This window comes from Mobula hypostoma, chromosome 16 (genome assembly GCF_963921235.1).
Source record: "Mobula hypostoma chromosome 16, sMobHyp1.1, whole genome shotgun sequence".
In the NCBI taxonomy this organism is placed as follows: Eukaryota; Metazoa; Chordata; class Chondrichthyes; order Myliobatiformes; family Myliobatidae; genus Mobula; species Mobula hypostoma.
In genome coordinates, this window is record NC_086112.1 from 60,498,970 (window position 1) to 60,520,814 (window position 21,845).

Sequence of the window (21,845 nt, forward strand, 5' to 3'; positions counted from 1 at the left end):
GTGTGACTGGCAAAGAATATAGAGGAATATAGATTGGTTGCAGATATGAGTGGAGAAATGGCAGATGGTGTTTAACCCAGCCAAATGTGAATTGTTGCACCTTGGTAAGTAAAATGTAAAGAGACTTTACATTGTGGGTCTCGCCCTTGTTCAGAGCTCACTGAAAGTGGCTACAGTGTGGTTAAGAAGGCAAATGGCATGTTCGTCTTTATTGAGGCATTGAGTTTAAAAGTCAGGAAGTTGTATTGCAGCTTTATAAAACTAGTTAGGCTGCATCTGTATTGCAACACACATCAAAGTTGCTGGTGAACGCAGCAGGCCAGGCAGCATCTCTAGGAAGAGGTACAGTCGACGTTTCGGGCCGAGACTCTTCGTTGGGACTAACTGAAAGAAGAGATAGTAAGAGATTTGAGAGGGGGAGGGGAGATCTGAAATGATAGGAGAAGACAGGAGGGGGAGGGATGGAGCCAAGAGCTGGACAGTTGATTGGAAAAAGGGATATGAGAGGATCATGGGACAGGAGGCCCAGAGATGATAAAAAGGGGGAGTGGGGGAAAAACCCAGAGGATGGGCAAGGGGTATAGTGAGAGGGACAGAGGGAGAAAAAGGAGAGAGAAAGAATGTGTGTATAAAAATAAAGGATGGGGTACGAGGGGGAGGTGGGGCATCAGCAGAACTTAGAGAAGTCAATGTTCATGCCATCAGGTTGGAGGCTACCCAGACAGAATATAAGGTGTTGTTCCTCCAACCTGAGTGTGGCTTCATCTTTACAGTAGAGGAGGCCGTGGATAGACACATCAGAATGGGACGTGGAATTAAAATGTGTGGCCTCTGGGAGATCCTGCTTTCTCTGGCGGACAGAGTGTAGGTGTTCAGCGGAACGATCTCCCAGTCTGCGTTGGGTCTCGCCAATATATAGAAGGCCACATCGGGAGCACTGGATGCGGTATATCACCCCAGCCAATCAACTGTCCAGCTCTTGGCTCCATCCCTCCCCCTCCTGTCTTCTCCTATTGTTCTTCTCCTGCTCCCCCTCCCACTTTCAAATCTCTTACTAGCTCTTCCTTCAGTTAGTCCTGACGAAGGATCTCGGCCCGAAACGTCGACTGTACCTCTTCCTGGAGATGCTGCCTGGCCTGCTGCGTTCACCAGCAACTTTGATGTGTGTTGCTTGAATTTCCAGCATCTGCAGAATTCCTCATGTCTGAAGTATTGCATACAGTTCTGGTCACCCCACTATAGGAAAGATGTTGAGGCTTTAGGGAGGGTGTAGAAGAGGTTTACCACGATGCATTAGAGCACATGTTGCCCAAGGGTGGGCAAACTTGGGTTGTTTCCTCTGATGTGTCAGAGGCTGAGGGTAGATCTGATAGAGGCTTGTTAGATTATGAAAGGCATAGATGGGCGATATCTTTTTCCCAGGGTTGAAATACCTGCTACCTGAGGACATGTGAGTGCATAATTTCAGAGAGTAGGGACAAGTTTACAAGTGTTTTTATTTACAGGGTAGTGGATGCCTGGGGTGGTGGTAGAGGCAGGTATATTAGAGGCACATGAATGTGAGGAAAATGGAAGGATGTGGGCAGAGGGGATTAGTTTAGTTAGCTAATTGATTACTAATTTAATGGTTAAATTAAACCATATTAATTAAATTGGCAGGCCTGCTCCTGTGCTGTACATTTTAGTAATCCAGAACTTTTTTGTCTAATCAGTCTGCCTCATTTTTTTTTCTAACTGAGCAATCAAGGTGAATGTTTTGAATAATATTATACATTGTCATGGAGCTTGCAGACTTTTCTGGAAAGGGATTTGAAAATTTACTGTACTTTTTGTACCTAGAATGAAAAACTTCATTCTGAGTTCAGAACAATCAAATGCTTAAATGATTGAAGATACATAGGCTAGCTTCTTTTCCCCTCCTTTGATATATCTCTGAAGTTTCTGATGGCTACTGTTAGGTAAGTAAATTACAACTAGCTAACGCCAGTTTTGGCGCTTTAAGAAGTGGGTTCATTATCATGGACATGTCAAAATTTGTTTAGTGGCAGCAGAACAGTGGGATGCATGAAATATTATAAATTAGAATACGAAATTTGCCTGTATAAATGTGTGTGGGTATTTTAATCAAAAATTGAGTGTCTTCAGGCTCTTGTACCTCCTTAATGGTAACAGTGAGGAAAAAGACATGTCCTGTGTATTGGGGTCCTTAATGATGGTTGCCACCTTTTTGAGGTCTTGCCTCTTGAAGATGCCCTTGATTCTAGGGAGGCTAGTACTCATGGCTGAGTTTATAACCCTCTGCAGCTTGTTTGATTCTATGCAGAGGTCCCTCCCTCCCCATACCAGATGGTGATGCGACCAGTTTGAATGCTTTCCACGGTTCTTGTGTAGAAATTTGCGCGTTTTATCTTTCTTTTCCTCTTGAAGCTGTAGCAAAAATCGTGTTAGGCATGTGTAACTTAACTGGAAGCAAATAGCTTCATGGTAGAAGATGTCGCAAGCTGGTTTATAAAATAATTTGCTATGTAATCCATCAAGATACCATTGTATATTTTAAAGGGGGGGGGATTGTTTTGACCAGTTGCCAGGACTCGTGTGCATTTTTTAAATTAATTCTGTTCTCCAGAATATAATGTAATGGCTGTTTTTACAGCGAATTAAGCAAAACAGCAATTGTTGGATGTTCAGAATTGAGCCATGTAATCTATTTCATTTCTTTTGTCGGGTATTATCACAAATGTCTATAATTCTAGTTTAAACTTCTCAAGTGTCTTGGCCTTGCAATGTTGATTTCCAGCTGGCGAAAGTGTATTTAAAATATCCTGCATTAAAATGCTCCCACCTTTCTCAACAGAGCTAAGCATTGGTATATTCCGTTGGTATCATTCAATCCTTGCTGTCCATGTTGCAAAGTATAATAAGGGATTGCAGTGTTTCCCAGCAGCTTAATAAGCACCTTGTTAAGGGGTCTTTCAGCATATTGATTTGAATATTTTGCTATTTTAATAACTACTTTAACTCAAATTGTTGTAGGATGTTAACTTGAGCATCTGACCATTTGTAACGTGTGAGTTTTGCATATTGCCCCTTTCTCTAAGCATAATCTTGGTGCAAATTGATCAGTTGTCTAAAATTGCTTTTGAATGTAGGAACGTTTGAATGAGGTACTTTTCCTGCACAGATTCTTTGACATCCTACATGAAATGGTTAAAACGGGACTTTTGGTGGGTTGTTGTTGGCCTTTACTCTAACTTCTCATTGCTATTCACATTCATACTCTTGCTAAATAAAAGACAAAATATTGGACATGCTCAGTAGATTTGGCAGTGTCTGTAGAGAGAAACAATTGATATTCAGTGGATGACCTTTTATAAATTCTTCAATTCGAAATGTTGGCTGTTTCTCTCAGTAGATGCTACTAGTCACCTGAGTATTTCCAGTGTCTGAAATTTGGTTTTGAGATCAAGGGTTAATCTTATTTGCCAAATACATTCATGTGTATTTGGAGTTTGCCGTGCTGTGTTGGTGCTACATGCAACAAAAACACTCAGCAGTTGCGAAGAATTGTATGTGTAGAAATATATATATATAAAAACACCACCATGTTTACAAGCTAAATAGCATTATTAAAAAGTGGGTTTAAAATGTTTACTCGTATTATTAGTAGTAGTGTGATCACTCTAGTCGAGTGTGATGCTCTCCTAAGGAGTTGTATGTTGGTGGGTGAGGAGCCTAATCTAGGATTCGTATTCTGAGGGATTTCCAGACCGCACGTCCTGCCCCGTTTGCCACTTACTGACCGCCAAGAGACTTCATCTGGGATGTTACGGTGGATTCTCTTGGCGGAGAATGCCTGTATGTGACTTTATTTAATGTTGGGTGGTTGGTGCATGGACAGCCACCATACCATCTTTGACAGATCGAAGCTCCAGTGAGATGGAATGCAAGACGACAGGGGACCCTTCACTATAGCCTTCCTCTGCCTTCACTGCCATTGTGATATGTCATCAACCTCTACCAGCTCCACCATTGATGTCTTTTTTGGATCGCTCTGTCTGGAGTTTCCCTCTTGACCTTTCTGCCATTGGTGACCCTGGCAGGAGGTAAGCACCAGAAGGTTAAATCTCCAGAGAGCATCCCTCCTGGTTCCTCAAGAGCTCTCAAGGCTCTCCACCATGACAAGGTGATAATCCTTGGGGAAGCTGGTATTTACAGAGGGGGTGAAAGGCTAACTAGAATGGTTTCTTAAATTATCTGCCTGGGGGAAGAAATCTTTACGATTTTTAACTGATGCAATGAGCTAGTTAATAAACATTACAAGACACCAAAAGTGATATGGTTATGCATTTGTTGTAAATCTGGAAAGAAAAACTAGCTTGTTTGGTAAAATTAGAACAGTAATACTTTATAGTGCAATTTTAGAACAAAGTGCATAGAACCATGAATAGTAAATAGAGAGTGAATGATAAAGAAGCATAGATGCAGGTTTGTAGAGCTGACTAAGTGCTAACAGTGGATTGTCCAGGATCTGTTGTGACCTTTACTGTTATTTCTCTCCATGGGGGAGAGAGAACTTCTCTATAAGAGACCCTGTTCATATATGGTTTTGGCTTATGTAAACAACTTTTGGTGAATCTATCTGTAATATTTCTACATTTCTATGGAAATGTTTCTAGATTAGATGCTAATTAAGAATTCAGATGTGACTGCTTTATTTCTGACTAAGATTAATAATAGGCACTGCATGTATTATCTCAATACTTATTTGCTGAGGTTGTGCCAAGCTAGAATTATTTATTGAGAAGAATTTTACCTTGGGTAATTCAAACGTGATGGTTACTGAATTTATATCAGTCTACATATTACAGATCAACTAGAAGACCACTTTGGCCCATCTAATGGGGCTCTCTTCAGAAGTTCTTCCATTTTTGTTTGAGTGAAGTTGTAAACCAAGACTTGCTTTTATATTCTACCCCCAGAATTCCAGGTGGGGTGATTGACTGCACATTGGGCTGCAACTGCTTCACATTTTAACAAGCATTCCTTTGTAAGGTTGTGTGCAAATTGCTGCAATGTTAGTATGAAAGAGTCGGCAGGTTGGGATGGAAAATTGTTGAGCTCCCTTCATGAAAGGTAGAATGGGACTTGTGTTAAGTGTAACATCTAAATTGCAATTTCTGGGATTAGAATCTTTGCTTTGAAAAATTGCATTTTGGGGTGGGGGTATAATTTAAACTGATGTATGCTTGGTTCATCTGGTGGCTAGAATTGTCCTAACATGTTCTCTTGGATCATTTGAGAGTAAATTGAATCTTGATGTCCCAGCCACTTTATCAAGGATCTACGTTGCTCCCCTTGGCTTCAAGAGGCTGACCTTGGTGATTGTTTCCACTTGTGGTTTACAACCGTAAAGCTTCCTTCCACTGGTGTGGGAAAACTAAAGCTGGACTTGGACCTCAGTTTTATTGTGCAAAATTGGATTCTAGCTTTTCTAGATGAAAGCTATCAAAAGAGGTATAAAAGCAAAATGTCTAACATGATAAATTAGTCTGTTCGTATTTTGGGGGAATTTGAATTTGGAATTAGTCACTTGCCTTGCTTAATGCTGCACAGTTGTTTCTGGAAAATTGGGCAACTTTGGTTGTCAAACCTGAGGCAATGTGTTTTTCTTATTGGACAAGGAATAATGGCATCCTTTATACAGTACAGCTTTGGAATTTTTTTGTGTAAAATTCAGTTACGTTCCTGAAACAAGCTGTCAATATCCACTCACTTCAGCCATGTTCATGGCTAGGTTTTCCCTACAGTGGATAGATTTTCAGGTGTTGGCCTGGTACAGGGGATCCAACCACTGTGTGTTCAATTTATTTACCAGCCTGTTTTGCCTTCAATCTCCCAGTCTTGGAGGTTCAACTTGAAGACACCTGAAAACTGGGCCCAGCACTGGTGCAGTCTCAAAGGGAAGCCATTGATCACAAACTAGGAATATATTGGTAACCCCCCCCCACCCCATTTCTTTGGGCGGTTCTACATTATGTTCATCACTGAAACAGCTATTGAGATGCACAAGCCCTTGAATTTAAATGCAGGATTAATTTTACCAGTGTGTGATCAAGAACATAGTTGAAAATTTAAACCAAGCTGACTTTTGTACTGAGTATCCTAAACTGTTAGAGGAACAATTTGAGTTTACAGCATATTTTTATGTTGAAATCGAATTATTTGATTTGTTTGTACTTTCATTTCTGTTGTACCTTCCATTCTTAATGGAGTTAGAGGAATTTTATAGCATCGGAGATCTTTTGGCACATTGACCTGCCAGGCAAAAATTTAAGATCACTCATTTCCCACCTCTTAGCCCATAGCCTTGTAGGTTAGGGCTCTTTGGTTACTTAATCAAATACTTACTAAATCTAGTCAGGGGTTTTCTTTGCTGCTCTCGCCATTTAAATCATTCCTTTTGAATTTTGTAGTGTCTTGCATCTGGTACAAAGCAGAACTGTTTTGCTGAGGGAACATTATTTTTATGGTATAAATCATTGAGATACAAGTACATCATTATTTGTGACTGAATTTTAGATTGCTTGTACTTTAGACTATTTGGATCAGCTGTTTTATTTATAACAACCATGCAGTGTTTCAGGTTGCTTTCAATTTTATGTAGATATTTACTGCTTTTAAAAAGAAAATTGTATCATTTTCTATATTAGACAAAGGTGGTTGCTTACATTCAGACTGGTTTATTTTGTATAGATGTAGTCTGGATTTTGGGCTCACTACAAACAGATGCATTAGTGTGCACTTGGAAATCCAATTTTGCTCATCAAATGCAATTTTCCATTGTTGGAAGATCGTCTACATCATGCATTCTTTTCATCTGCATTAGCAAGAGGTTTTCAATCCACATTAAAAAATGACGAAATTCAGTGGATTTTGATGCTGGTTTGTATGTAAAGATGGAGGAATCTTCTGATGTAGGGTGGCTAGCAGATGAACTAGCCCCTGTCTCTTGTGCACCATAAGTCAGAACTGAATTAAGCATGTTTCATATTTGGGTCTAGTTCAAGTGTACTTAATGTCAAAAATAGTAATGTATCAATGAACTGTCAGTCTAGTTTACTTTGCAGCAGTGATCTCACGAACATTCAAAAGGGATGATTACGTTTGTGTGAAGCATTGTTTATTTTGAAGCAATAGTATTTTTAAAACACTCTACCACTTAATTTCCTCTGCTTCACCCTTGAAGTTTATTTCTTTCTTGCATTGGATTAATCTCTCACTGTCTGGAGCAGCAGTTATTACCCATCCATAGTAGTCTTTCAAAGTGGCAGCTCAACATTTCAACAGTTGTGGCAATTATTCCCCATTGCTGTTTAGAGGTTTCAGGGTTTCTGATCAAGAATCTATATACAGTGGATTCTGGTTCATTAGGACACAGTTGGGCTGCTCCTAACTGAATAGCAAATTGTGTATTTAAAAAGAATGCATAACAATTTAGAAGACTACCAATGCTACTACTGTACTATAAAACTGTTCCTAATAGTAATTGATGGAGGAATTCATCCGGTGTACACTGCCATTTATTGGGTGTCTAGGGAGGGGTAGCACCTTTGTAGGGGTTTGTTGTGTCCTTTCCGGGACCTTTTACTCACCCTTGTCCCCACCGACCTGGCTGGTGGCATAGTGGCATCAGTGTCCGACTTCGGGGCGAAAGGTCCCAAGTTCAAATCTAGCCGGCTCCCCTGCACGCTTTCCATCATGCTGGGTTATGAGCTGGTGATCTCTTTGGAAACTCACCCAGCAGAAGGCAGTGGCAAACCAGTGCTGTAACTTGCCTTGTGTTCAGTTCCCCACTACGTCAGAGAGGCGTGGAGGGAAATTGTCTGCTAACCGGAGAAACTCTGGATGTGACGTACCTTTCCTCCTTTTGGTCCCCACCAGACACTTGGCTCTCAGCTGTTGCTTCAGTGAGCTGTTTGCTTTTGGCAGTGATCATACCCTGGTATAGGTGTCCCCCGCTTTTCGAATGTTTGCTTTATGAAACCTCAATGTTACGAAAGACTTACATTAGTTTCCTGTTTTCGCTAACAGAAGGTATTTTCACTGTTGCGAAAAAAAAGGCAGCGCGCCCCGAGCAGCCACTCTCCCCCGGATTCAGAACTGCATTCTAGCCGGCATTGCTTAAACACGTGCCTGTGAGCAGCCGTTAGCAAGATGAGTTCTAAGGTATTAGAAAAGCCTGAAAGAGCTCGTAAGGGTGTTACACTTGGCATAAAACTAGACATAATTAAGCGTTTCGATCGTGGTGAACGAAGTAAGGACAAGCAACACACATCAAAGTTGCTGGTGAATGCAGCAGGTCAGGCAGCATCTCTAGGAAGAGGTACAGTAGACGTTTCAGGCCGAGACCCTTCGTCAGGACCTCTTCCTAGAGATGCTGCCTGACCTGCTGCGTTCACCAGCAACTTTGTGTGTTGCTTGAATTTCCAGCATCTGCAGAATTCCTCGTGTTTGCGAAGTAAGGACAAAGTGAGTTTGGCTTGTGAAAGTTGACGAAGATGATGTTGAAGAGGTTTTGGCATCTTGTGACCAAGAACTGATGGATGAAGAGCTGAGGCAATTGCAAGAGGAATAGATAACAATCAAAGCCGAATGCAGTAGCGAAAGTGAAGTTGTCCAGGAACTGAATGTGAGGCAACTACATGAGATTTTCACTGCAATGATAAAGTACGACTTTAATTTTGAAAAGGTACGTCAGTTTAGGGCATATTTGCAGGATGGTTTGAGTGCTTACAAAGAACTGTATGATCTAAAAATGCGCGAGGCTAAGCAGTCAAGCAAGCCTTCCACATCAGACGATGAACCTCGACCTTTGACATCGAGGCAGGCAGACATAGAAGAAGTTGACCTGCCTGCCCTCATGGAAACAGACGACGAGATGACACCTCAGTGTCCCACCAGCCCAAACCCCGGGCCGCAGACAGATACCGATCCGCGGAGAATGCAGTGGTATCCGGGAGGCACCCAGCACATCTTCTAAGGAAAAAAAGCCGAAATAAACAAGCTAATTAATTAGGTGCCGCCCGGCACGTAAATGTCGACCCAGATCAGAGACGATTGCGGATCGGTATCGGTTCGCCACCCAGAGGGTGGGGACCACTGCACCACCCCAACCTCCGAATCAGCCTAACACACCACCAGTGTGCTTGGCGCTGTCCCAATTCCGGTAAGTGATACTGCACTGTACATATTATTTCTACTTTATATCAGCTGTGTATTTTTACGTGTTATTTGGTATGATTTGGCAGCTTCATAGCTTAAAGGTTACTAGAGAGCACTTGCTGCCGACGGCGCTTGCGTGAGATTTTTGCTATGGAGAACAGTGCAGGCAATGATTGTGGAAAAGTATTTCTACTTTATATAGGCTGTGTATTCATCATATCATTCCTGCTTTTACTATATGTTACTGTTATTTTAGGTTTTGTGTGTTATTTGGCATGATTTAGTATGTTATTTTTGGGTCTGCATACGCTCACAAATTTTTCCCATGTAAATAAATGTTAATTGCTTCGCTTTACGATATTCCGGCTTACGAACCGTTTCATAGGAACGCTCTACGTTCAGATGGTGGGGGAAAATGTACACCGCTTTGACAAGTGCGCTAAACCGCAGGTGGGTGGTGAAATAGGGACATGTTTTCTTTGTATGTGAAGTCAGCTCTGGCAGACTGGGCAGATGAGATTGACAATGAGATCAAATGGATAAGGAGGTGGCTTTGTAATGTTTTATGGAGAGTGAAGAGCACAAGGCATGGAAGAAGTCATAGTTATCCACTGCAACCAAGGAAGATCCCAGTTTGTGATGACTACTCGTACAACTGGATCTAGATTTCTGAGGTGGAGAGAGTGAAACTGTCTCAGTGCAGCAGCTTTTCCACGTTAATAATCTCTCCCGCACAGATTTCACCATTGTCGCTGACTATGATGGACAACCAATATGTTGCTGTGTTTTCATTGAAGGAAAATGAACAAAATTAGAGCTGACACCTAGTACACATAATGTACTATCTTTATACAATGCTTTTGATGATTGCATCCTCCAGATTTTTATTTTCATTGTAACATCCAAGATGATTGTTGATGCCTTTATAGTCCCTAAATTGTCTAAGTAGTAAAATCATTTCGTTTTCACCTCTGGCCGTTTCTGACATCTGAAAGCATGATGTAATGTCTAACAGCCGCACAAGTTCATGTAACTGGTGCTAGTTAGAAACTGTTCGACAAGTCTCCTGTCCCAATTAAGCAGCATAATGTCTCCAATAAATGAAGGGAATCCTGGCTAGTTTCTCGATTTGTTTTTGTTCTTTTAAGAGTTCTCCCAGATAAGTAGCTGCCCAATTCACAGGAGTCCATGAGCCTCTTATATCACAAGCTGGTGAAGATAGGGGTGATCCTTAGATCAGGGTTTCTCGACTTGGGTTCTGTGAGGGGTCACGAGGGGTTCTGCAAGAGATTGTGATTTAAAATTTTTTTTTAAACTTTGCACCACGCACGATGCTAGCTCTGAGCTCACTATTGTGGGCAGTGACTGAGCAGCCGAGTATGGCGCTGCGCGGTAGGGCAGTACTTATTCTCAGTTTTTGACGCAAGATGGGGGAGGCCATTGATAATTGTCGAGCGCTGCATTGCACGGAGGGGAGGATAATAGGATGAGCGCCAAGTGCATTTTCCGAGAATTGAATGGACTTGCCCAACTTGGGCTGCGACGTCAGCCTCTCCCAACTTCCCCTGACGAGCCGCAGATGGACTTGCGGAAACAAACTACCAGTGTAGTAGAAAATTGGAGGGAAATTTCATTCTAAAGATGGTCCAGTGTGGTGATTTTTTTTTTTTTTTTTTTGGAAGACCAGGTGTGAGATAGAAGGGGAGGATTCCAGGCCTAGGCCTATAGACAATTCTGATAAGGTTAAAGATGAATTACAATCTTCTGAGTGATTTCACTGCACTAGTACAACAACGGGTACAAAAAAAAGTCCGATTTTACAATAAAAGCTACCTATCAATGGGTTTTACATGGTTTGCTGATCCAAGCTGTCCTATTCCATTGTGCCTAGTCCGTGGCAAACTACTTACAAATGTAGCAATGGCTCCAGCAAAATTGGGGGAAAAAACCACTTAACTACAAACCACAGCCATACAACACATAAAGGTGCTGATTATTTTAAATGACTATTGGAATCTCAAAACAAACAGATTAAAGCTTTTGAAAATAGTCAGTAAAAGGTTTCAAGAAGAAAGCAACTAAATAACTTGATCAGTTCACTTGACAATGTTTGGGGGGGGGAAAACAACAACAACAAACTGAAAACCTTGGACAAAGAGCGCACTGATTTCCTATGTACAGAAATCTGGGCTTAACAGAGGAAGAGTTCTCAACCTGGTGTTTGAGCAAAATGGTGAATTGAAGGAGTACTTTTAAGAAATAGTAGGCCGGGTTTTGTTAAGTGCTTTGAAGGTGAAGAATGGCTGCAGAAACTAGCCTACTTTTTCATCATACGAACCAGCTGAACAAGTCTGAAAGTCCCTGGAGAAAATGTTTTGACTTCAAGTGACAAGACTCTTAGATATAAAAGGAAACTGAATCTTTGGAAAAGTAATGCTGCAAAAGGAATTCTTAATGTTTTCACTGCTGCTTGGGCTTGAGAGTGAGGAAGGCTATGAGAAAGTCTCCAGTCTTATTGAAAACTACCTTGGAAGAACTGCAGAACAGAATTGAAGAGTTTTCCTCCCTTTTGACAGAAATGTATGACTGGATGAGGGACGCTTTCTCTGAATCATCTGCTCAGCTCGAGAACTTCTCTTTGAGAGAAGAGGAAGAACTTTGAGATTCACTCAAGATGGGGTTTATTAACCTGCCTTTGGACAAGTTCTGGATTTCTGTGAAAGAAGAGCATGCCATTGATAGGAACGCAATGAACATTTTGCTGCAGTTTTCAACTTGCTAGTGTGAGAAAGCTTTTTCTTGTTTAACAAGCATTAAGAGCCAAGGATAGAAGTTGTCATTTCAGTTGAAGGTGAAAACCGTGTGTGCTTATCTCAACTTTGACCCAGGAAGGAGGAATTTATTATGTTTGCCTTCGAGTTTTTAAAATTGAAAGAGTAATTTCAACGAAGGTAAGCTAAGCTTAACTATCATTTTTTTCCGAGAAAGATTGGCTAAAAGTTCATTCTCAACTTAAAACAATTGATAATTATTAATGGATTATATCTGCAACTTACTAATCATGCCAATGTACCATGAGTTCTTAATAAAATAATTTTAGGCGGGTGTTCCCTGAGACCTAAAAATTGTTTCAAGGGTTTCTCCAGGGCAAAAAGGTTGAGGAAAGGCCACTTTAGATGGTAGAGGTCACACATGACTGCTGCCCTTTTTCTAGGAATGGAGGTGACCTGCTTTGGAAAGTGTTGTTGAAGAAGCCTTGACAAGTTTCTGCTCATAGCGACAATGCGGCCATGATGCGTTGGCAGTCCAGGGAGCAATTAAATTTAAGGTGGATTGAGCAACAAGCAAGCTAGTTGCAATGTGAGGGTTGCATACTGCAGGAAAATGAGAAGTATTCGAGCATGTACTTGACTACATCATTCTCAACCTCTGATCTGCTCTTGATTGTGGTCAGTGGCTCAACTCTTTTGTTTCCAGTCAATAATGGCACTTATTTTGGATGAAAGGATTTTGTGCTGGTTGATATCTTGGAATATTTGGAATCTCTTGCTGAAGTGGTTACTATCTCACACTTGTGCAGCAGAAACCCAAACTTACTGCTTATGATTGGTCACTGTTCAGCTACAGATCTTAATGGATGTTAGCATAATTAGAATTGTACTGTAGAATTAGAATACTTGATAGTGACTATAATAAATCCAGTTATCTCTGCTTCTAAATTTTACAAATATCAAAAGGACATTAGTGCAACGATTGAAGATTGTATCCAAGATTTTACAAGGCATAATGTACTGCATCTGAGATGATATGCTTCCAGCCTCCATGAAGCCTCATTGTCTTCCATTTTATGTTTCTCTTAGCTGCACAAGGATATATCCAATTTTAAACAGGTTCAACTTGAGCTCTGTGTGAATGTGAAATTTGACTCCTCAAATGGATCGATTTATCTATTGCCTGTTATACTGCTGGAGTTCAGGGCAGCCATGAAGGTCCTCCATCTCTAGCAGTGTTCAGGGCTTCCTCCAGTGTGTAGGTAGCTGTCTTTTCACTATTGTCCCAGGTGGAGACTTGGGAATACCATTGCACTCAGATGTTGAAGGATTCTTCATGTTGTTTCCTTAACAGTTTTGTTCCACCAGTCAGGGTTGTTGGCCTTGAGCTGAGCCCCCAAACCTGGAGGACCAGTTGAACCACTCTTAGTCTGGCCTCTACCTTTTGATCTGTTTGGCATGGGTGACCCTACCAAGAGCCAAAGCGTTAAAGCCTTGACTGCAGCCATTATAGCTCTCGGTCATTGAGGCACACAAACCTCTAAACCACAACAAGGTTGTGGTCTTCTTGGAGGCTCAAATGAATACCCTTTTTTTTTGTTTTAAATGAGTTGATGTTATTCTGACGTTTAGAAGTCCTGTTTTTTTTTTCTTGTTTCAATACAAATTACGTAGGTTCTTTTTGAGTTGTACCGAAATTATTCTGTAAATGGAAACTCCATGCTATCTTCATCCGAAGAAAAGATTATTGAGATTGTTCATTGATTCAATTTAGACCAGAAAAAACATATCTCCTGTTCCACAACTGTGGGTTTGTGGAATACTTTTGATTAATATTGGTTTTGGGGATTTCTGTATAGCCTATGCAAAATGGGTTGTTGATTCAGTGCAGATGTAGTGTTGCTGAACTTCTTGTCTGTACTTGTTTTTGTGGCTGTGTGTGACTGTGTCTCTGAACCAACCAGTTTGGCTATGCTGCTAGATTAATCTCTGTGCACTTGTCTTGTGAATGTTGTCAGTCATTGTTTCACTGACTTGGGTCTGAAAGGTCAAGTCACCACCTCGGATGAAATCATTTTGGATTATGACATGGTGAAACTCCTTGTGCTAAGTTTCTAAATGTCTGTTTTCCAAGGAGATAATGAACAGCCTGAAGTGATTAAACTAGAATGTTTATTTTCTATTGCTTCTACTACGGTGAATATTCTGGATGTACCAGTCAGCAGTCTCCAACTTCAGATGGTGTCTTGTTAAATTCCTGGCATTGAGTTTGTTCAAATGTAGAAGTCATATTTGTTCATCAGTGCTCCGAAGCTTGAGCTGCATCACCATGCACGCTTGTGATGAATCATTTAATTACTAAGTGAACAATGGTTAATACTGAGAATTGCACTGAAATCAAGATGTCATTTAGTTAAATCTAATGTTCTAAGGTGAAACAGATTTTAACTATAATGCTATATGTTCTGCTGTAATACTGGACAAGTTTCTTTTTGGCAGTGTCACTTCCTCAAATTTATTATGATAGACCGTGTAAAACTGAACATAAATATAATTTCAGGCTACTTGTATCATGTAGGAATTTGGAGAAACAAGAAATTAACTTGTATTGAACATAATGTGTTTAATTGCATAATGGTGCTGACACTTTGTAATAGTTCAACTAAGCTTAAAATGCTTTGATAATTTTCATTCGTATTCAGTGTCTGAGGCTTTTTGCTTAAGTGTCCAACAATAATCAGCCAGGATTGATGGATTCCAGTTGCCCAATACAGTTTCTCCATGTCCGAAATATCCTGGTGAAACCTTTAACCATGCTTGTCACTGACAGTGCCAAGATTTGCAGCGAAGTCGTCTAATTGGGCATGCAGATAATGAATCTTTAGGGACATTGTGCACTTCATGGTTTTGTATGCTTGAAGCATGTTGTCAACCAGCTACACGTAGTTTGGTGCTCTGTCGTTGTCAAGAGAAAGCCACCATGTGATTTTCTCCGGTCCTGCTAGCAGTTCTTTTAATGGCCTATCACTGATGACCTGTTTGAATTGTGGACAAACAAAAATTCCTTAATCTTGGCGAAAGTTATTCTGACTTGAATTACATTTGAAATAACATGTGATTTTATATATTTTTAAAAAAGGTGTTTGTTAGGGAAGTGTCATAGTGCAGGCCAAATTCCATAAGATACACCTAACAGTATTCAGGAAGCAAAATCTTTGTTGTCCAGTGTAATTCCAAAGCATAGATTACACTCCAACAGACTGATTTGCTGCTTTTATTGTTTTGTGATCCATTTTGCCCTGATGTTTGCTGTTAGTCTGGTACAAAAGTAACTATTGGTAGTAAATAATATGCTTTCCTCTTTGTGTGACTGACCATTTAAGTTGCTGGATGGATTCCTGAGTGTGTGGAAATATTCACTGGAATGTTCATGTAGTCTTGTATGCGATAACTGCTGAAAATGCTATTTATAGACATTGACAAAAGGACCAGAACAGCTTAACTATAATTTTAGGAGTAAATATCTTGTAGGTTTCTGAAATCAAATCTCTTAAGCCCATTTCTGCATCACCAAATTGATCTGTTGTTTCAATCAAATTGTGCTTTTCATTTATACTAGTTCTAATTTATTGATTTTTTTTTTTAAAAATTGCAGAATCTGTCTGCAGTTTTATCAACATCTCTTGCCTATAATTGATTCTTTACGATTAATATGCATGGGGGTAATTTTTTTTTAAAAAGAGGATTAGATTGGAATTGCCTCATTTTCTTGAGCCCAAACTGCATGGACATGCTTTGAATATACATAAGGCATTGTAAACTGATTGTTGCATTATCTTGTTAATCTAACATACGGTACTCTTTTGTGTCCATATTGCAGACGGCAACTCCAAACTAACATGGCAGTCAGACTGTGTGATGTGGCTACTCTGCTTAGAAGTGGTTCGTGGGCTGCAGAGCCTTGGACTGGGGTCTGTGGGACTTTTCTTTAAATTCAGTAGTGACTAAGATATTTTATTATTGAGGCCATACCAAAAAGTATAATATACATGGTTGTCAAAGGTCCTTTGGTCTTGCAAAAATGTAATTGGTTCAGAAACATTTATAGTTCATTTTAGAACAGCAATAGACTTTAATTACAAAATAGCTACATATGTATATTAAGTGAAGCCAATGTAACTATTTTGGTATGGTCTGATTAGAATTTGTATAATATTGAAGTGGATTTGTTGTTTTATGATTTGTGCTGTCGTAGCAGTGCACGTTTTAACTGCTTTTAATCTCCTATCTTGAGCTGTTAATTGCAAATGGCGTTTAAGTGAAATTCTCACTAAAACCCAATTACTTAATCACTTGCTACATGTCCCACGTTCAGAACTGTGGGTATTGTTATATAGTTCGGTGTTGTAGTGATTTAAAAATGTAAATTTTTGTAAGCAATTTATTTATTTTTTTAATCCAAAAATGGTTCTTTGGCTAGAAAGGGTGCTTTTCTAGCATGCATTGGTTAACATGGCTGTTCAGTGGGATTCTGATCTTCACTTGTTTTGGTAACTGTAAAGCAAAAACTGAATTACTGTAATAAATGTCATCATTGCTGGCCCTTGTTTTTGGAAGTATTGAGCATTTGTTTTTACTGACTGTTTTGACTGTCTTCAGCTTCTAAAGTTCTAATTCTTTTTCACTATGCTGTGTGGAATGTTTCCTATATCTAAATAGCTTCTGTACTCTTTTCAAAGCCTTCATCTTGTAGGGTAGAGGAGAGACTGGAGGTGGCACATTTAGTTTTAGTGAATTTATTCAGTAAAAGGGAATTACCTTTACCAAGATCGATTCTTGTGTATGCAACTCCGTAAATGCAAACCAATTGATGCTCCTGGCGATGATGGTGTAGAATTTGTCCCCTAAGCATCTTGAAACTGAACATGAGCATCTTTTCATGTTTTTTATCTGCCATTTGACCTTGGATGAAATGGACAGTAAGAGAGTTGTCAATCTGGACTCATTAAATGTCATCCCCAACATTCCAGTCCTCCAAGGGCACTATGGGTGTCTAAGTTCCCCATTCTATATACTGAATTTGTAATATGTGAATTATCATTTGGAATAGTTGTTTTGAAAGTCACCACGACTTGGGCCATAAATGCAGTTTGTATTGTGATGCAGGAATTGTAATAGCAGAGTTTAATTTTTCGAAAGGTCCTCCTTTTGTCAAGGTGGGAGGAGAGGTGATGGTGTGCGATTCTGGTGTTAGATTGCTGGAAGTGCTGCCCTTATCTATCTTTCCTCACCAAGTAATGTCGGATTATGTTGCTTTAATGAGTCATATAGTTGCAATATAATTGATTGAATATGTCAGCTGAAGATAGTAATTTTAAAATTCAACAGTACTTGTGAAGGTGATCTTTCAATAGGCTGTTATCATTTTAACAGACCTTGTATGGAAAGGTTTTGGCTTCACTTCTGTGACTAAAGTTTGAGCTAGTTGGCGTAATCAAGTGGGATTTTTGTTTTGATAAATAATAAACAACATGCATATAATCTGAAATACCATTCTGTTTTAAGTTCATCTATAAAAAGATTTGGCATCAAAAGATGCCATTATTTTCTTGTGAAGCACCATACAGCAGTTTTTCACCACCAGATGGCATAGATCTAGCTGTGGTTTTGCATAACCGTGCCATCAGTTCAGTCATTCTGTGGAATATATTTGCAGCATGGGTAAATCGCTGGTGTGTACAGAATATCAAGCTGGTATTTATCCAGATTTATGAAATGTATTTAACTGTTCATGCTCTTAGTAGTTTCACTGTTCACATAACCTAGATTTGGTAATTTTTTAAAAAGTCAGCTTTATGTTGCAAAAATTAATCAAATTCTAATGTAAACTGTGAAAGACTAAATCACAGTTAAACTTAAAATTCTAAGATTTATCTTAAAATTACATAACTTGCTACTTTGCTTTGTATTGTAAATCAAGATCTTTCACTTTTACCATTTAGTTATTGGGGGAAAATTTTTGGAAATGGTTTGTTCAGCATTTGTATTCAAGTTATTGCTGCTGGAATGGCACAGGTTTTGAAGATGAGTTGTATTCTTTGTCTAAAATGTATCAGATATTGAGTGGTATTTCTTAAGTATGAAGACCAGGACTTGGTCAAACCAACCCTGCCAGTTAATTTAATAGTTAGATAATAGTTGATTGGTACCTCGACTCTATTCATATCCTCAGCAAAATCCTATTGATCTTTTGACTTTGTCCATACTCCTGAGGGGGAATGTGTGTGTGTTGGGGTGGGAGGGGGAAGGTGAAGTGGGGGGTTTTGGGCATATGCTACTGGGCTTTCCCACCAAGAGAATTTCTTTATAATCTTTGTCTCATTAAATATCATTGTTACCCCTTGTTTTTAAAAACTACGGAATGGACACACATTAGAATAATGACATAATTTGACCTATTAATGGTATATGTTGATCTTGCATTTTAATCATTGCATTACCTAAATGATACCTTGAAGAATATTAATGTAAACTATAATATTGAAGCAATCCTGCTTCTCCAAGTTTGCGCCAACATTTACATTTGCACCAGTCTACATTTTTAACTGTAACTGCCCTTTAAATTTTTTGATCTCACCAGTGTGAGTTTCCCATCTGAAGAAAATTTCTGACTATGGCAACTCCAGACCGGATGAGTTCATGTTTAATTTTGCCTGTTCAGGTGATCTGATCGCTTGGTCTTATTATTCTGCAGACGAAGATGAGAGCTAGTCATGCACACCAATCACAATGTGCTTCCTTCATTTCTAATTTACTATTTACCAATTTATAAATGCATTGTAGGGAAATTCAGAATTTAAGTTTTGATAAGCTAAATGACAGCTGAGGGCATTCGGGAGTTCTGAACTCAATTCCAGTACCGTTCTCTGAGTCTCTGTACGTCCTCCCCTTGGAATGTGTGGTTTTTGGCAGGTTCGCTGGATTCCATTCACAGTCCAAAGACATACCGGGTGGATTAATTGGTCATTGTAAATTATCCCATTAGGGTTTGTAGGGGGGTTACAAGTGCGGAGTGGCTGGAAGGGCTACTCCGCCCTGTATTGCTAAATACATCTTTTAGCTGCCTTTTATATGGTGGTGAATTTTTTTTTAGATGTATCAAAATGAAGTTACAAAGTCTTGGCATTATCTTAAATCACAAGGGTAGGCTTGTATGTAGGGTATTTCAAGTGTAAATGCTGTATTGCCATTTCAGAAAGGTCTTTGGGCTTTGATAAATTGGGTATTTTAAATGAGGTCATAAAGATAATGTTGACTTATCTATTTTTAGCAGGTAATTGCTGCCATGGAAACACAACTGTCCAATGGTCCAACTTGTAATAGTACAACAAATGGTCCTTCAAATGCCAACACTGGTACAAACAACTGCTCATCACCTGTTGACAGTAACACCATGCCAGAAGACAGCAAAACCAACTTAATAGTCAACTACTTGCCTCAAAACATGACACAAGAGGAGCTTAAAAGTCTGTTTGGCAGCATTGGTGAAATAGAATCCTGCAAACTAGTACGGGACAAAATAACAGGTATCTTAGCACTTTAAAATTGTCTGCTTTGTTTGCTTGTAATGTTGTAGACACTAATGTGTAAAGCCTCCATTTTGAGCACTTTAAGTGGTGAAACACTGGTATTTCGATATAACTTTATTTTAATCTTTTGATGCTATGGACAGAATATAGTTTCTACAGTGGGTTTGATCTGTGATGCTTTTACTTGTAAATTGCAGTTTTCATCATCATGATTTTAAACTACAGAATTTAATTTGATATTCAGCTTTTACTTTTTGATCAATCTATTGATTTGATTTAGAGTGCTATTTTATAATTCAATTCGGCAACAAAGTGGGATACTTTTGACTAGTTTTATGCAAATTCCTGTTAACTTGCATTTGATTGTGATGCAGTGGATTCTTCATACATACTCTTACTGATGACAACGTGAGGATTTCTGCTTTAAAGTGGTGCAAAAATTAATCCTGAGGGTGGCAGTTTCTTGAATAACAGTGGTAAACCCGCATTTAAAATCCATGTCTTCACTCACTGCTGGCTGTCTAAAGATAAAGATTAGCTTTATTTTTCACATGTACATCGAGGCAAACAGTGAAACGCGTTGACTTGCATCAGATCAGCAAGGATAATGCTAGGCAACCTGTAAGTGTCACCACCCATCTGGCACCAGCATAGCATGTCCTCAGCTCACTGACGCTAACCTTGTGTCTGTGGAATGAGAGAGGAGACCGGAAACGCCTGAAGGAAACCCATGGGGTCACAGGGAGGAAATACAAACTACTTACAGACGTGGTAGGAGTTGAGTCCCGATCTTGCAGCTGACACTGTAGAGTTACACTAACATGCCGTGCTGCTCCTCAGAATCTTAATGCACTGGTCGTTCTATTGAATCTCCTTTCTACCTTACAGCATTGATCTCTTTCAGAAAAATACGGTAACCAGAGTTGGATAAATGGTTGCAGCTGAGACATAGTAAACGTTTTTATACTTATAGTGCATTCATTCTATGTTTTGTCCCATGATATTGGAGGCATTTCAAACTATTGATTCTGTATGGGCTTTTGAATCACTTCTCTGCAACCTCTTCTCTCATAATCCCATCAATTCCACCCTGATTCATCTACCTATGACTGCTCAGGGTAGTTTGCAGTCAGCTTTTAACCTAGCACTAGCATGTTAACATACCATCAGCATGTCCATGGGGTGCTGAAGGAAACTGATAGCACTGGGGAAACCCAGATGATCTCAGAAGGACATGTAACTCCTTATAACACTGGAGGTCAGGATGAAATCTGGATTGCTGGACCACCTGCTGCCTAGCATAAATAAAGTTAACGTTTTTACTTTTCAACTTCATATCACCTTCAAAAGTTTTAACTGTGTTCCCTTGGCTTCCTCTGCATCTGATGTTGTTATATTAAAAAAAAGCTGCCATTTACTAGAAGTCTCATTCTTCCCAAAGAATGTCACTAAATATATTTACATTTTATTTGCCAACTATGCCTACTTTGCTCCATTTATCTTCCTGAGATCTGTTAAAAATCCTCTATTTACTTCATTATGTTAATTTTGAAGTCGTGACCTGTGTCCACACCCTGTAAGCCATGGTTTCACTGGAACTTCCAAGTTTGGATTCATTTCAAAATAACAAATGGAAATTTGATTTTTTACTTGGACATAATTCAAATTAAGCATTGCTTACGGTGATAACAGACTATTTTGAGACGAGGTCATAAACTTTGTCTTTGTTTATTAAATCTGTGGTGATAGACCTCTAATCTTCAGTGTATTATTCAATTACCAGTCTAAAACCAAGTCATCGTATTTTTCTCAAGATCTAGTTATGTCTTGTTCTGGTACCATTTTGTGCTCTTGTAATTTATTTTCTAATTTTCAACATGCTTCTTGCTGACAAATTAATCCTAACACTGAGTCGTATCATATTTCAGCATAATTTCATCTCCCTTCCTATCAAGTTTTATATCAATTTTACCTAATTCTTACAAGGTTGGAGAAGTTACTACATTTCTATATTTGTCCTTGGGGTTTTGTTCCAAGCTCTGCACAGTACGGCTCTACAGTTCATTAGTTAAGACCATTAAAGAAGTTAATTACAATTAACTTGCAAAAATATTCTAATGAAAAGTAAATATCTGCTGAGTAAAATAGTTTTCATCTATTGACATTTATAATATCAAGAGATTAGTTAACATTTCTAGTCTTTGTAAGCCTGATTGTAGCTCAGCTGATGACTAAATTTGAATTGGCACTAATACTTAAAGAA

General features: G+C 39.3%; 1 protein-coding gene across 2 annotated transcripts in view; it reads left to right on the forward strand.

Moving 5' to 3' along the window:
* Nucleotides 1-21,845, forward strand: part of elavl2 (ELAV like neuron-specific RNA binding protein 2) — a 92,460-nt gene that overhangs the window by 11,709 nt on the left and 58,906 nt on the right. The window contains exons 2-3 of one of the 2 annotated variants that reach the window (XM_063069214.1): nucleotides 15,874-15,964; nucleotides 19,324-19,579. The exons of the other annotated variant lie outside the window; for it this stretch is intronic. Of the exons in view, the coding sequence (XP_062925284.1) occupies nucleotides 15,893-15,964; nucleotides 19,324-19,579 (328 nt within the window). The 5' untranslated portion in view covers nucleotides 15,874-15,892. The remainder of the gene's footprint in view (nucleotides 1-15,873; nucleotides 15,965-19,323; nucleotides 19,580-21,845) is intronic. 2 annotated transcript variants of the gene reach the window in all.